This window comes from Lasioglossum baleicum, chromosome 5 (genome assembly GCF_051020765.1).
Source record: "Lasioglossum baleicum chromosome 5, iyLasBale1, whole genome shotgun sequence".
Classification (NCBI taxonomy): Eukaryota; Metazoa; Arthropoda; class Insecta; order Hymenoptera; family Halictidae; genus Lasioglossum; species Lasioglossum baleicum.
In genome coordinates, this window is record NC_134933.1 from 12,103,756 (window position 1) to 12,120,466 (window position 16,711).

General features: G+C 37.0%; 2 protein-coding genes across 4 annotated transcripts; one reads left to right on the plus strand and one right to left on the minus strand.

The window, feature by feature from the left end:
- Positions 1-50: 50 nt before the first annotated feature.
- LOC143209124 (rho guanine nucleotide exchange factor 38) lies at positions 51-6,117 on the minus strand. The gene is made up of 9 exons (XM_076424418.1): positions 5,877-6,117; positions 5,597-5,774; positions 5,361-5,479; positions 3,703-5,145; positions 3,476-3,625; positions 2,722-3,342; positions 2,447-2,629; positions 1,595-2,194; positions 51-1,306 (listed from the first exon to the last, which is right to left on the minus strand). The coding sequence occupies exons 1-9, from the start codon at positions 5,964-5,966 to the stop codon at positions 1,115-1,117; spliced, it is 3,576 nt and encodes a 1,191-aa protein (XP_076280533.1). The 5' UTR covers positions 5,967-6,117; the 3' UTR covers positions 51-1,114.
- On the plus strand, positions 5,941-16,569 carry LOC143209130 (putative GTP-binding protein 6). Of its 3 annotated transcripts, none has more exons than XR_013009052.1 (3): positions 5,941-7,894; positions 7,967-13,934; positions 13,993-16,569. XR_013009052.1 is itself a non-coding variant. In XM_076424428.1 (2 exons), exons 1-2 carry the CDS (start codon positions 6,863-6,865, stop codon positions 8,396-8,398), a joined length of 1,464 nt encoding a protein of 487 aa, XP_076280543.1. In that variant the 5' UTR covers positions 5,941-6,862; the 3' UTR covers positions 8,399-16,569. The 3 variants fall into 3 exon arrangements, 1 of the variants encoding a protein (XP_076280543.1); XR_013009053.1 differs by having other exon boundaries at positions 7,967-14,238; positions 14,936-16,567; XM_076424428.1 differs by having other exon boundaries at positions 7,967-16,569.
- Positions 16,570-16,711: the final 142 nt, after the last annotated feature.

Here is a 16,711-nt window from a genome sequence, read left to right on the forward strand (position 1 = left end):
TTACAAAACCGATTAAAAAGTGTATTTAAAGGGTAATAATGAGACTCTAATTTGAATTTAGCATTGCAAGTACATTTGTAATAAAATATACGTATATTATCACAGAAGTAATACATTCCCTAAATGGAAAGATGTACAGTAATTCTTCAATCGAACTCCTGGACCGCCTATCTAATCGAAGTCCAGTGCCTACTCATTCCACTGCCGGCCAACGCTGCGCCGCGCCTTAGGGCGGCGATGATTGATCTCGGCTCGGGTATATCGATATGAACACCACAACATTGACTCGAGTGAATTGAATTCTGAAACTTCTTAATTTTCATTATTGTTTTATGGGACTTTCACTACCTTATTCCTGGCATTTCTCTGATTAAAATGACACCAAACACGATATAATTTCAACTGTATTTAGTGGTTTAATCGATGGTGAAAGTTTCGGGAGCAAGGAAGGACAGCGACAACGCGGGCCTTTGAACTGTGCCGGCGACGTCGACTGTCCGCATCTCTTTCTTTCCCATACACTCTTCTTCGTTGCGTTCGAAACTTTCATCGTCCGTTAAACCACTAAATACAGTTGAAATTATATCGTGTTTGGTATCATTTCGCATTAGAAAAATGCCACGAATATGTTGGTGAAAGTTCCATAAAGAAATAATGGAAAATAAAGAAGCTAAGATTTTGGTGTTTCATTGTGATGACGCACGAGCCTTTAAACAGTGCCGGCGACGGCGACACGCTTCGGCCACGCGATCCTATTTCATTCTGTCCTTCTCTATGTTCGACTCGTCGATTGAAGTCTCGGCGCGGTCGGCGCGGTAGACGCAGTCATAAAAAAATAGCCTCTCTACGCTACTGAAGTCCGTTCAAAACACGGGTGTTGGGACTTTGATTGGAGAATTACTGTACATTGTACATAGATTTTAAAATATAAATTATTATGTATATTTAAGTATAGAGACTGTAAACAAAACATTGCAATAGATTTCTGTAAAAATAATTCTGTATATTAATATTCCACATTCGAGATAGAGGTTTAGAATACTATAACTTCGTCAGAATAATAATTTGATCGCAGGCACTGAAGGTATCCAGACACATTGAATTTGCGATTTCATTATTTTCTTGTAGGTGGATCGCACAAATAATTATTAGGTACATATCCTTTGTTACCGTAACGATCTTCCATAAGCCACCATTCGTCGTTCCCCTTCTCGTCATGAGGCCTAACAAGCCTCAAAGCTTGCCCCTTGGTAATAGGCAATGTTCCAGGAATAGTTGCAGAAAAATCGTACTCTGCGTAATAAAACTAGAACAAGTTGCAATTTATAATTATGCACTACATCGTTATAATTACACTGCGGATGTTTGTGCATTTATGACTTATAAAAATGTTCAAAAAATGCTAGAATATTAAATTCAACAGAATTAAGTACCATTTTTATTTATCTTGGATCTGCAAGTGCTATTATCAATGAAAATAGAATTTTATTTGGTACCACTTTCTTAAAATTTGTCTACAAAATTTGAAAATTGCATAAACATCCGCAGTCTAGTTATTTTAGTTTTAAAATAAATGGCATATATCACCACCTACCTCGTAGTTCAGATTCTGATACTGTTGCACTCTAGGAATTTGTTCAATATTATCGTAACAATGGCCTTCTTTCTTCGCTTTTTCCTCCGTGTTTAGCTCCAATAATTCTTGGAGATGAGACACGGATTTCTGTTCTTTAACAGGAGAGTCCATGCATATTAAATCAGGCATAGATGCGTTATTAGATGTAGTCGCGATGCTTTTAGTTTCACTATACAGAGAAAGGTGCGGTACTTGGTGAAGGTGCAAGATTTTAGATGGCAAAAATCCTTGCACAACTCCATTATCGACGAACCATCTACTTGTATCACCCATAGGATCTTGTTTTTTTATTACTGCTACTAGAGTTCCACGAGCTGCTCCCATATCCAAAGACGATGTGCTCACTATATTTTCTGTGATTACGTACAATTTATCGCTGGAGTATTTGTTTCTCAGAGTATTTCTTTGCTTTTCGCTTTGCGGACACCATGTTGACTCAGCTTCTTCGATTCTTGGGTTTGTTCCAGCAAAACCGAAACGTGTTATTTGATTCCATAGTAAACTATGATTCACTAAAAATGACTCCAAGATATCCTGACTCGATAGCTGAACGGAGTTCTACAAACACAAAAGGAGTTCATTTAATTACAATCTTTGTAAATGGCCATAATTAGACAGCGAATCTTTATGCAAAATAAATTGAATGTTATTTCTTCCCTTAATGATTTTAAAAGAGGAGAAATCATACATTGACATCTTTAATGTTTAAAATTACTCAACAATTTTGAATTTCATGTACTCAATATTGCTATAAGTGCATAAAGATCCGCTGTCTAGTCATAATATTGATTATTCTTTTTGCTAGACAACCTCGCACAGAGTTAGATAGCGCTTGGTGATCTTGCCGCATAGAAGCTTCCTAGAATGTGCGAACGCACTGATACAGTTTACTAATACTTTTGTTGCTGCATCAACCACAACCGGTAATTCTTCCAACAGCTGTTGCGTTAAAGCTTCGTAATTGCATTTCGCTGTCGACAGTTCATCCTGTGCCTGTAGGAACATCGAATAACAAGAGACAACATTTTTAGTATTATTTCAATTGTATACCTAGTTGTATTAAAATATACACATAAGGTAATTACAATTCTCGATTCTTTGTACCAGTCGCTTTTAGAAATGGCTGCGTCGTAGTCGAGCAGCTTATCATGCCTTTTTGTTATCAATACTGCCGGTCCCTCTAATAATATTGCTAAGACATTCACTGGGTCAAGAACCCTCCGCTTTAAACATACTTTCTGTTCCTGAATAAACTGCGACCATATCGTCGATCTTATTTCTCTAAGTCTTTTCGCTTCGAGGTTCGGTGTTCCTTGATAATATTGAATCAAAAAATCTGATATCACTTCTCCAGAAATAGCTTCATCGCTTAGATACGTAAAGCATTGGTCTACATCTTTAGCTAATTGTAATGTACACTTTTCTACTGATCTGAATTGTCGTTCGAGTTCTTCGAACTCTGGATCACCAGCAACATTCGTCAATCCTAAGCTTGCCGATAATCTTGTACTCAATCTAGTCGACATCTTCGCTACAGAATGCATGTTAAGTTTGGCCATTTTCCTGATCAAGGTATTGTCGTTGTCTAAATACTTGGACACCAAGTCTTTTCGACGTTTGTATTCGTTAATATGACTCGCTACGGCTGTCATAACTTTCCACGCTTCCTCGACCATGGGTTTATCCGGATGATCGTCGTCGGTGCACTAAAAAACAGCTACATGGTTTCAAAGAAGTTTATAATATAGTGATTACGTATACAGAAACATATAAACTCATTGTAAACTTGTAAACAAACGTATAACTTCATTGTAAAAGATGTATTCGTAAAATACTCACTTTCACCAATTCGTATAAAATAAGAGGATACTTCAATATTCTTTGCACAGGCTTTATCAGAATAGAACTCATGTCGAAGCAAGCTACTTGACCCCGCAACGTATCGATGCCTTTGCCGAACACTGCCATTATTTCTTCGTTAGTTTCGTACTGAAATTGCATGTATAAAGTTCGCATTTAAAATAAACGAAACAAAAGATATAGTATTCTACTATCAATTTGGTTACCTTCTTCAACAATACCAACGCTGCTTCGTGATTTCCACAATATTTCACATAAACATTCTTCAATTTCTCAGCCATCTTCGTAAAGCAAGGACCAACCGTTTGTTGCTCTTCGTCGCATCCTTTCATCGCCTTTAGTATCATATCTAATAATTCCTGCGCAACTTGAATCACTTCGAAAATATTACCAAACAGAGTTGGAACATCAATTCCCAGAGACTCTAGTGCACTTGGATTGTACAAGTTAAATGTTTCATATGTTAAGTTCAAACCACGAACATAGTCTTTTTCCGTGATGACTAATTCTGATATAACATTTTGCCTTTGATCTGCTCTCTTTTTATTAAGATCTACATTATTATTGCTAGCAGTGTCTACTTGCTGGTTGATATTTTGAAACGTTGGTTGCTTATTTTCTACCATATTCTTTTGTAATGGAACACTGCCAGGTGCTGGTACAGGTGGTGCTGGTCTATGTGGTTCTGAGAGTCTTTTTGATTTTTGTTCTTCCGTTGTTTTGGGAGTTACTTCGTCGTGTCTTATTATGACAAAGTCTTCCAATGTACTTTGCTCGATATCTAAAGGTTCTGTTTGCAACGCGCTTAGGTAGCCCCGTGGACACAAACCAATTTGTTCGTGTACATTCTTAACGTTTACCCAATCTGCATTAGCCATATTAATAACTGTAACTGTATCACCTTCGGTGACACTCAAGTCTCCATCCATTTGAGCTTCAAAAGTGTATTCTACCTTTGCTCGCATACCAGGCTCCAGCGCATCGTATTCCGTAGTGCCTACATCTTGGCTGTAAAAGTTTTGATCGTTGGGAGTTTCGGTACAATCTACTATAATGTTAACATAAGATATAGGAAAAATTCCTTTACGGTTGTCTAATGTACCCTCTATCCACTCCGAGTCTATATGTTTGATAAGATGTACTACTTCTCCTGCTTCGAAACTAAGTTCATTAGGAAACTGAGCATTGAATGGATATAATGTTATAGCATAAGGTTTCACATCTAGCATGTTGAAATTACTATTATTTTCCACGCTTTCCACTGAATTTGAGTTCGAAGCGTTTTGTATGTATTGAGGAAATAAGTCATAGTAGTCTGGTGCAGGTTCATCGACGCTAGGCTCTGTTACTGTTTTCTCAAGATTTTGGTACAGTCTCTTCTCGCATGCCACTGTGGTGGAAAAAGAATTATTGTGTAATACACAGGCTGTGTCCAATTGGTCAGTGTCGTCAGTAATATACGAGACAAATGCTTCTGGAAATATTCCCCTTTTGCCGCTATCTGTGATTCCATGGCACCAGCCATCGTCAAGAATTTCTGTGACGGTTACCATTTCTCCTTCTACTAAATCAAGTTCGCCATCAAGTTGTGCTTTCAAATTGGTTTTTATCCTCGCCTTCTTCCTTATATTCTTCTTTTCTGCAGCTTTCTAAGACACCAGCAGAAATAGACAGCGGATTTTATGCATTTATGATAAAAATGAGTAGGTGTGATTTGAAACATTAAAAACATTAGACGAATTTAAAAATACTTTTATATCATTTTCAACCTATTGAACATGTTAAGAGAGAAAATCGTTCTAGTTTCCATTGATCCAATACATATATTCTAACATTTGGATTAAACGTTATTTAACAGGCATACCTTCAACAAGTTAGAATCAAGTTGCCATGCATGAGTTAAAGGAAATATACCGGTATTATCATCTATTTGTCCTAAGTACCATCCGGATCCCACATCTCGTATTCCGGTAATAAGTATACCTGGTTCGGTGAACATGAAACACAATTACTTTTAATCTTGGAAGAGTTAAAATGTTCGAGTTATGGAGGTTCTGTCTTCTTGAATTTTCAAGTTGTATAGACAGAGAAACAGGTTACCTTGTGCAAAAGATAAATCTCCATCCTGCTGTCCTGGAAAAGTGGCAGTACTTACAAATAAATGTTCTGAGTCATGTAGGTGCGGTATATCAACTTTATGCAAATGACTTGAGGGAAATTTTCCTGTTCTGCCTCTAGATTCTCCGTAACACCAATATTTGTCAACGATACTGTATATCTGTTCGAGTTTCGCAAACAATAAAACATATTATATTTTTCCATGAATTTTTCCTGAGGTTATACGAGAATGTTTATTTATACGTTCACATATACAAATTACCAAAAAGTATTCTCCTTTGTGTAAACTCAATTCGCCGTCGACAGTCGTCAGAAAATCATTTAAAACTTTTGTTAATATTCCAGGCTCCATTCTTCTTGCAGGTGATCGAGACTAATTTTATCCGTAATTTCGGATGATTTCGAGGAGTACTAATTCGCAATAATACTGAAAACTGACACTTGTCAGCCTTGTGAATCACAAGTTGTGATAAGGTGACCAGTCACGTGGCAGGAATGCGTGTCGATTACAACACTCAAATTTAGCGCGCGCAAACGAACGTGTATATTTTAATAAAATAAAACGTGCATTGCATTGTTATATATATTCTGGACGGAAATTGTACATTATTGGATATTATTTACATATACGTTTACATACATAAATAGATGAGACAGCAGCTGTGTTTGAAAATTTATACTGTTGTTTGTATTTGGTTTTGTGCAATATTATATATCCATCATGTGTAAAAAGTATGCTTTATTATCATTATTATTACGATAAATATTAATTACGACATAACAAAATTTTTCGAACGCTCGTGGCGAGTCACATTTCATTTTATCATGAATACCTATTTAGGGTTATGTTAGTAGTGTTTCGATATCTTATTTATTTGTTTAAAATTGAATATTTGAAGGCAACGAATAGGTTCGGATGTAAAATAATCTTCTTCTATAAATAAATTAATGTCTGTATTTTAGTCTAAGAGATTTATGAATGTATGAACGTTTGTAAAGTATTTCTTGAAAGTTGAAGTACATTGGAGAATAATATATTTATATATTTAGTAGAAGAGAGAGAGAGAGAGAGAGAGTATTTTTTTACATGTATAGCAATGCAGAATTTAAAGAAACTTTTCTATGTTGTACAAACTAAGACTTGATATCATAATATTTTGTATTTTAGTCTAAGAGATTTATGAATGTATAAACGTTTGTAAAGTATTTTTTGAAAGTTGAAGTACTTGCAAATATTTATAAATAGCAATGCAGAACTTAAAGAAACTCTTCTACGTTGTACAAACTAACACTCGGTATTATAATATAATAAACCCGATACGTAGAAAGAACGAAGGTATCGCGTCAAGTCTTGTCCATCGGTTTAAACATGATTCCATGATGGAGATTGAAGGATACGAAGAAAACGAAGAGGAGAAAGATATATACAGGAAAATATCTGAGGATTATTTAGGAACAGTTGTCGGCAGACATAATGTATTTATTATACAGCCGTACATAAAATGGGGTGTAAATAAGAAAAGAATTACAACGCCTGAATTACAATTAGCAGAAGCGGTAGCACTTACCAGTACATTGCCAAATTGGTCTATAGTTGGTACAAAAATCGTCCCTCTGTTAACATTGACGAAGAACAAATTAATTGGCAAAGGAAGTCTTGAGAATCTGAGAAACGAAATTAGAAGTAATCCAAATATAACAGCAGTATTTGTTAGCACTAACTTGCTGAGATTCGTACAAATCGCTGAATTGCAGAGTGCTTTCCGATTACCTATTTATGACCGCTATTCTATGGTTGTTCATATATTTCGTGAACATGCAAAATCTCCGGAAGCAATGTTGCAAGTGGCCTTGGCAGAGATTCCATATATAAAGAAGAAAATGGTCGATTTATCTGATACTAAATTAGGCAAGATAAACATGGATGAAGGGAGAAAGAAATATCTGGAGAACCGAGAGAAGAAATTGAAGAATGCGCTTAAGAAGCTGAAAGAACACAGAACCATGATAAAGAGCCGAAGACAGATTTGTGGTTTCCCAAGCGTTGCTGTAGTTGGATATACGAATGCTGGAAAAACATCGTTAATAAAAGCATTAACAGGAGACGCGTCTCTGCAACCTCGGAATCAGTTGTTCGCTACTTTGGACACAACAGTTCACCAAGGTTATCTTCCGAACAAGCTAAAAATACTATATATCGATACCATTGGATTTATTCAAGATGTACCAGAGGCTCTAATAGAACCGTTTAAAGTTACTCTGGAAGACGCTATCGATGCAGTACGTTAACTAATTCAGTAATTATTTCTAAACATTTAAAGACTCGGTAACTAATCCCTTTCATTCTTTTAGGACATTATTATTCATGTTTACGACGTGAGTCATCCTGATCTCAATGCACAACTTCAGCACATAGAGAAAACAATCAAGCCTATGATAGGTGATGATAAACTAGTAATAAATGTAGCAAATAAATGCGATATGATTGATAAGGATTCTCTGAAGAAGCATGATCTACCAGAAGACACGTATGCTGTTTCTGCTGTGAAATTAACTGGTATTGATCTGCTACGGTTCAAACTAGAAGAAGAAATTGTGAAGGCTGCCAATTTGATATCGAAGCGTATTCGAGTACAAGTAGGCAGTCATTTAGAATCATTATTGTACAAAGAAGCAACAGTCACGGATACAGAACCTGATTCGGAAGATCCACAGTACATGATTATGAATGTAATTCTATCGACATCATCATACTATAAAATTAAGCGAGCTTGCAAAGTATAGAATACTCTCTCGATTAGAAATTTTGTACATAAGTGTACCATATAATTCTTGGTTCAACTAAAAAATACAGAAATATCTATGTAGCTTCCAGCTGGATTTTATTATTTTATTTTGATTAGACGTGTGTGTGTAGCTATTATACGATAAAATATATTTGAATGCAAATTTAAATACATATATATATATACATATGCTATTTGAAAATAAATGATTATGGATAGCTCTAGAAGCATTTAAATTAAAAAAATTGGAAAATATATATAAGAATAACAATTAAAATTTAGAAAATATTCTCTAGATCAGAAAAAATTAGTAAGTACCATTTTTATTTCACAATATAGGTCTTTCAATAGCAAAAAATCGTCTGCATCCAAATTTGAATAAGTGTCCGGTGATTAAAACTTCTTTTGATGACTCCAATAGCCTTCATCGTTTGACGTTGTCGAAATTCTCGAGATTGAGACCTGGCTCTCAACAGATTTGCCTTTTTTGTCGTCGTCCCGAACACGTGTCGCGCACGTGTGTTCATACACCAGTCGCTTCTGAACGCCAGATGTATAGACATACGATTGGAAATGTCAGCCAGAGCATTCTTCACGCTCGTTAAACGGATTAAGGAAAAGTATTAAATCTACATACAAAGTCTAATGGGGAAATTAATTTGATTTATGACTTTTGTGATTTGAATGTATCTTGTTGCAAGCGACAGAGTTGACTAAGAATATTCGATGCTGAAGAAGCGAAGAATCATCCAGAGAAAAATTCTGCAGATGTTTCCACGCAAGTATTACAACCTCGCAGAGCATCTTGGCATAAAGCGGTCCGTGAAGCAGCGCGTAGGCCGCGGAGGATGCGATTTCGCATTATCGGCGAGTAGGATTCAAGCATGTTGGATGTCGTGGCAAGAAAAACGGAGATAGGAAAATCCGGCGAGGGGTGAATGAGATAAGGAAAGTTCGTTACACTCGGCTCGGTGAGTCTGGCCAAATGCGGTTTGATATACGAAGGCGCACGATTAAGGAAGACAGTAACGGAGCAGAAAGGAATTTGTTTTGGTGCAATCGTTGATAAAAACGAATAACTACATAAATTTGACACGTACTTTATAGCTGTCGACATTCATGTGAAAGATCCATTTCATTGAACATCTCCGAAACTATTAGGCCTAGACGAAAATTTCAGAATCTAATTTGTGCGTCTATGAATGACGAATCCTTTCTAGCGTAAACTGATTTTTAAAAAAATAATTAGTTTAAAAGATACATATTTGAAAAATTAGCTTTCTACCAGCAATACGACATAATAATTGCTGAGGTGAATCAGAGGAATTTTTCCCTTTACCAAAATGTTGGTCAAGGCTTCGTTTTTTCATTCGCGCAATTTTGATTATACATTAAATTTTGATTGATAATGATGGCAATTCAGGAAAAGGAAATGTAAAATTTTTGGTTGTCGACAGCTTCGCTGTGAGCGTGCAGGAAAGTAGCCTTGGGTCGTCGAAACGCTTCCGATTAGAAAAACAAAATTACCATGACACAACAGCAACTTCTGCAACATACGACGCCTGTTAAACAAACATTTGTCCTGCTCTCGTAGTTTTCAAGGTATCGAAGGCGGTAACATTTACTGTCCCACCCTATATATCTCTATATATCTATATATGCATGAACCCAACGGGTCTATGAATTATACATCACGTCGCCGGCACCCTCGCCGCGAACTTTCTTGCCGGTGGATGATCGTTCTTGCACTCACCGACCGAGATAAGACAAATAAACTCTTCTCTTAATAAACGCCTGCCCTTGCAGGAGATCAGAAAACGCGAATACTTATTTGGAAATGTGCATCCGGATACCGGTAAATCAATTGTTCATTTAAATCGTACGGGTTGATTATAGTTGCTCGACATGTCCGAGCGTCAACGTTGTCGTCCGATATTTTTTGCGTTTGGTCCTACACAAGAGAGCACTCCTGTACAATTGTACGGTTTTCCAAATCGGTCCTCAACGCCAGACACACTCGTTTAAGGAGCGTTGTCCACTTCAGGGTTTTCTACACCTTTTACGAGATCGTCGCTGTGTCCCATGATGGACAAATCGCCTAGACACGTGGCCTATCGGGGCAAAAGGTCTAATCCAGCACATTTGGTCAAACAAACAGAACTCAGTTCGGTAACAGCTGAAATCACATCGAGCGCTGTAAGCACTCTTCAGCTCAAGGGGCTATTCCCGTTTCTCGACCTGCTTGGACCTGTACTTTCACCATTTTTATTTACCAAACTAAACAACAAATCACGATGAAACTTTGAACACGTTTGCGAAAACACATTGAAACTACATATTTGTGAATTTTTGACAAAGTGAGAGAAGCAAGAATATCCCTATATTGCGCAAGAAGGAAGCTTCTTGTACTTACTTGAAAGCATCTCTCAGCTTCAGGGCCGGCCTTCTCTATAAAGGGGCCTGGGTGCAAGAAACCCTAAATTTTTTGTATAGTAAAAAGAAAATTACAAACACGAACATGTATTACTAATGCATGTTTATTTAATGCGTGATTTTGTTTTTGTTAATACATTAATTACTTCAGAAGAATTACATTATTTTAGTTCTTGATCATGTTCGGGCCCTCTCAATCGCGGGGCCCGGAGCATAGCATCCGCCGCACCCTCCAGATGGCCGGCCCTGCTCAGCTTCTACGATTCTGACTGGAATTGTCTTCGATGATTTCAGTACAAAGTGCAGATTAGTGGTACTCAAAGGTCTTACCAGCTTCTTACAGATACTTCAGTAATTTAGAAGCTTTCGAGAAAAGCAGAGGCTACGTACTCCATACAAGTATCACTGATCAGAAACAAGGTGAAAAATTGGAGTTTATAATAAATCGTTTCCTGAATACCTGTTCCTACTTTCACTTTCAAACTCTAATCCGCTTCTATTGTGTTCTCTCATAAATAATGCACTCTTTTAGAGCCAAGTTTAAAACAATAGAACTCGCTGCGTTATCTGTTCAATATATGTACATATATGTGACCGTAAATAAGAGCAAGTATTCGTACAGCTTTTAAAAACGAATAACTTTTTCAAAATTGGATCCAACAGTTTGAGTTTTTTGGATACGTTAGAACGGTTAGTTTTTACTAGCCAATGGGTAAATAATTTTTTTTTAAACTGTTATTGGTCACAATTGCGAAGGAGAAAGTAAAGGTCACGATTTTTAAAATCTGTGTCTGTCATGAAAATTTAATTCTTTGCACTCGGAGCTATTTTAACTCGAAAATTAAACATTTCTTCCAACCTAAAATATTTCCAATGATTTTTTTGCATAGCAATTTTTAGTGGCACCTCAGAGTTACCACTCGAGTGCTAAGTGTTAAAACATGCATTTTGTAAATTTAAATCGATTGACGCGCATGGGTACCCGCCCAACCGGGTATTTCTTTCAACAATTTAAACTAATATAATTAATTTATAGCCTTATAATGAGAATTTGTGCAAACATGTTGAATGCAGAAAGGTTTGAAATAATCTATACACTTTGGTTGACTACAGAAGGGTTAACCGGGGCATGATCGTTCGAGAAGAGTTTCGAGACGCGGCGACCTTCGGTGAGGAATTAATGAAGGATTGATATCGCGATTATGGCTGGTCCCCTCGTGGGAGGAAGGGTCCGGCGTTGGCGAGAGCCGATCGACAACGAGCAAACGGGCCACGATAATTAATTACGAGCGTGACGTCGCTTTAACGTCGTTAATTTTCATTATCTCGATTGGAATTCGCTTGTAGCACGGCGTGTACCGCTTTCGGGCTTGCTAATTTCGCGCCTCGTCTCGTCTCGGTCTCTCTACGCGGAAAAGGCATTAATAATTCCGGCTGTCCTTGCAAAATTTGTCACCCAGAAACCTAAGGGCCGGGTGACCGAACAGACTCGAGTTCTGCGACGTTAACGTTGGACACGAGAGACCGTCTCACCGACGACGATGCAACCGACAAGAATACCCGGCAATGCACTTTGCATGTTGCCTAGATTATTAAAGCGAACCAAGTGAAACCTAATTATCGCGGTGCCACTCTTGGCACTGGCTCTAGCCGAACGACTAATTTCCACCGCTTTCCTACTGTTTACCAAGGTAACAAAGCAACAACTTTACATTCCCGCCGCTCCCAACCTGTGGGACGACTCTAATCTCTGTAATCTTCAATCTCTGTAATCGTCTACCTGCTAGATGCACGATTGTCTGTCGTCGGTTCGTACTTTTCGCTCCAGCACTCGCATCCCACATTTCCCCCCTTCAAGTCTATCACATTTTTTATATTTATGGATAAATCAGGACGCAAGAATTCTTACGCAGTTCGCACAGCAACAGTTTATTGAAAGTAGGACGTTCACAGATACGAACGCACTATTTGTTCATGAAAGATCTCAAAAATGGAAATGATAAAAAATCCAGTGTAAGATAAATGATTCCATTCTTCTGACATTTCAACCCCTTCGTAACTTACGAACATCCGAGTATACTGAAAGTAGGACGCTCACACATAAGAAAGCACTATTTGTTCATGCTAGAAAGATCTCAAGAATGGAAATGAAAAATTCAACTCCTTCGTGGGTTACGAACATCGTTTATAAAGCTCGTACCATTCAATGTTACACGACAAAAGATTTAATTGCACTTTCCAAAAACGAATCAGAATAGCTTTACAGCTGAATTAATTCACGAGACTTGACATCGTTCCTTCGAAACCGCACATGTCCATGCGTTTATCAAATTTTCGCCAAGCTCACCACGCTAAAGCCCGTTAAGAATTTTAATTGCAATTTTAATTTGAAATTTTACATATTTATTCGCGATGCTTCAACGTATGCGAACAAAATTATGACAAAAATGCTTTTGGAGAGATTTAATTATAATTATGAGAATTATAAAAGCGTATAAAGACTCTTCTCGAGTTAGTCTATTTTAATGAAACCGAATATAGAAGAAAAGTTCAAACGTTTAATAATTTGATTAAAAAAGAAAACATTAGAATTAGATGCTTTTACAAATTAATACGAATAATATTTTCTACAATTAGAAAAGAATGGCGAATCTATGGAAATCGGGCACGAACTTATGCAATCACCTAATATTACGAAGAAACTTAATTGTTTAATACATTCGAAGAATTGTGTCAGCCATACATGACTGTGAACATGTTCGAAAGGTGGAAGTATAAAGTCGTTTTGTCAGACCACACCCTTCAACTTTTTAATTACCCTTAAGACAATTTTCCATTTCCTTTTGCTCTCGCGTACCCGCCGACGCGTTTCTCGAAACAAATCCATTTAGCCATTCAAACAAGTCTCGGCGGGTGGATTTCGCCAGGGTTGTCCGTCTTGCTGCCACTTATCTGACGTCGAACGATCGTATTTCTTTCGTTGGAGCGTGTCGGGTCCGCGGCGGCGTGTTTCTGCTGCCTCGAACTACAAAGCGGCGGCTTAACCGGGAACCCTGGCCCAACAATTACACGAACGATTGACTAACGAATGTCGATCGCCGGTGAGCGACTCGTATAATGTAATGATTGGCCGTCGCGCTGATTTGGTTGCCGTTACAGATTCAATTACGCCTCGAGCCGGCTTGATATTTTGCACCCTTCCCTGGCTCGACGTCCCGGAACGACGACAGGACCAGAACTTTGATCTCTGACCATCGCCGGCCCCGAAATCGAATTAAACGCGGCTACGCGCATAAATAACGAAAGCCGTGTCTACTATTTATCGCAATTGTCACGAATCACCTCGATATACAGGACGATCAAGGTGGTACAACCGAAAATGGATTGATTCTACATTAAACAAAAGTAAGTCAAAAGTCTACAATAAAATTCTTCCCCTTTAAATTTTTAAAAAATTTTTCTCTTATTTATTCTTGTCACACACATTTTTGTTCAAACTTATTTACGATACACCCTATAGTTGTTCGAAAAAATCTGTGATTTCTATTTTCATTATTTGGAACAATTCTGGCGATGCCTGTTTTAGAGTATGGCTAGAGTCACGTTCGACTGTTTCGTTCTATCAAACCAGTTGTAGAATCAGTGTCAATCAGTACACTGGCAATTTAGTGCGCAGTCATTTAGAACTCTGTCGGTTAGTCACAGAGTCAATCGGCACACTTGTAATTTGGTACAAAGTCATTTGAAACTCACCCAGTCAGTGTCGATCGGGACATTCATGCAGTCAGTACCAATTAGGACAGTCCGCTGAACGCAGCAACCATGAAAATCAAACAATCAGGTTTTAATGCTGTCATTGTTAATGTTATAAATAAATGTAATTGAAGAAGTTAAAGCACTTTATTCATGAAATTTGATAGTTCGTCAAGCGCGTGCGCGTCGTGCCCAAGGCTGTCGGCCAATGCGTCTGTCATTCACACGCCATTTCCCCTTGTTATAAACAATGATGACGATAGGGTATTGTATGTTTTCAATTAATCCCATTATCTCCTAACCACCTGTTTATGTTAAATCATTGTGGAAAACAAATGACGCTCTACAGATCGTCAACGTTCCTATACATCGGAGCAAGTAGAAATAGCCAGCCACGGACGGACACACGAATCAACCGGTGCATAGGTATGCGCTTAATAGTTGAATGTTCGAATTTCACTGGCGTGAATACAAAGCATTTATATAAATGCAATTGCATGTATATCTTTTAATTATCTTCATTTGTAGAGGCAATTTCGTCTTAATTGCATAACTTGTCCGAATGCCAAGTATTAATATCGTGATAAAGATTTTAACAAAGTCTAACAAATATGAATGTTATGCCTCTCTTTTTAGACAAAATAAAATGTGATTCATTTGTAATCAGTAGACTGCGGATTTTATGCATCTATGTCAAAAATGGGTATTTGTAATTTAAAGTAGTGGACATTTCAAAAATACTTAAGGACATCAACGTATTAGTTTCAGCTTAATAGGATAATTAAAATAATAATTAAAATTATTTGGCTCCTGTGTCCTGCAATCAATGCAAACATTTTTTATTTTGCATAAAGATCCGCAGTCTAGTAATCAGTATTTAAGCATTGAAATAAATTGATTTCAAAACTGGCCGCAAAATTTGTTCACCTCAGGATTTTTTTACAAAATCCTTTAGTAGATTTTCATAGTTAAAAAACGTTCGTACCATAATCTCTCTATTTTTCCTACATTCTGCAATACTTCAGCTTTAATGTGAAAAAAATCATCGCTCTATCTCATGTCTATCGAAAGTTCTTTGACTTTGACACAAAATCTGCCAGAAAGTCTTGTCCTCCGGTGTTGATGAACGGTAATCAGTTTGTAACGTAATGTTAACGCGAAATCGTTAAGTTGTATCGTATAATACGATGATTAATTATGCGTTTCACACGAAGGCTGGTTCCGCGAAGGCGTACGGTTTCGTGCGTCGACGGGACATTCTAGGGATCAAGCTTGCTGGATTAATTGCATCGTGATAGTCGTTGAACGGTCTCCCGCGACGAGAAGTCAACGGTTAAGGTGGGCCCTTATACGCGACATGACCGATGTTCGTGGGACGGATATTAGCTGGTCGAGGAACGGAGCCGGTGACTTCAAAGGGACGGAGAAAAATTTGAACGGCCAACCTCGGCGCAAGAGAATCCCATACTCGTGGATGCCTTCGTCAAACGACCAGTGCTGGGCAAAATAGTATTTTAAATAGAAAATAGTAAATAGCAAATAAAATATTTTATTTATAAGAAAAAGTTTTTGATACTATTTAAAATACTATTTAAGAATACTATTTAAAGATAGTATTATATTTGAAAAATATTGAACAATAGTGAGACTTATTTTGTAGGATACTATTATAGTTTTCTTATGTTAAAAATTATGACTTAGAATATTAACTCTTTGCTCAACTTATTTCCATTGTAAGGAAATATTTGAAATAGAACATTAAAATAATTTATTTTACGTATCTGGTTAACAAAATCAAAATATTTTATATGTCGAAATTTTTCATTCTATTTAAAGTAGTATTTTAATTGAACCACATTAAAGTATACTACACCCGTCCCTCAATTTCCACGTGGATTTGATTTACGCGAATAGAAATCGTGTAAATTGAATCTGTCACTATAAAAGGAAAAATATTGGAAATAAAAGCTAGTAAAAGTTTTAGAAATACATGTGTACATATTTATTTCACATAACTTAACAAAAAAATAAGTAAGACATTTCAGAAAACAGAAGTACGTAAGTTTTATTCGATGTCACTATCGCTACTGTAATTCAATACAATAAGCCTTTTCTTTTTAATCGG

Excerpts from the sequence above, each read along its gene's own strand:
- LOC143209130 (XM_076424428.1), top strand. The coding sequence starts at position 6,863 with ATGCAGAACTTAAAGAAACTCTTCTACGTTGTACAAACTAACACTCGG. Across the intron at positions 7,895-7,966 it reads TGGAAGACGCTATCGATGCA|GACATTATTATTCATGTTTA; the intron begins GTACGTTAACTA and ends TCATTCTTTTAG.
- LOC143209124 (XM_076424418.1), bottom strand. The coding sequence starts at position 5,966 with ATGGAGCCTGGAATATTAACAAAAGTTTTAAATGATTTTCTGACGACT. Across the intron at positions 5,480-5,596 it reads AGATTTATCTTTTGCACAAG|GTATACTTATTACCGGAATA; the intron begins GTAACCTGTTTC and ends TCACCGAACCAG. Across the intron at positions 1,307-1,594 it reads ATCAGAATCTGAACTACGAG|TTTTATTACGCAGAGTACGA; the intron begins GTAGGTGGTGAT and ends AACTTGTTCTAG.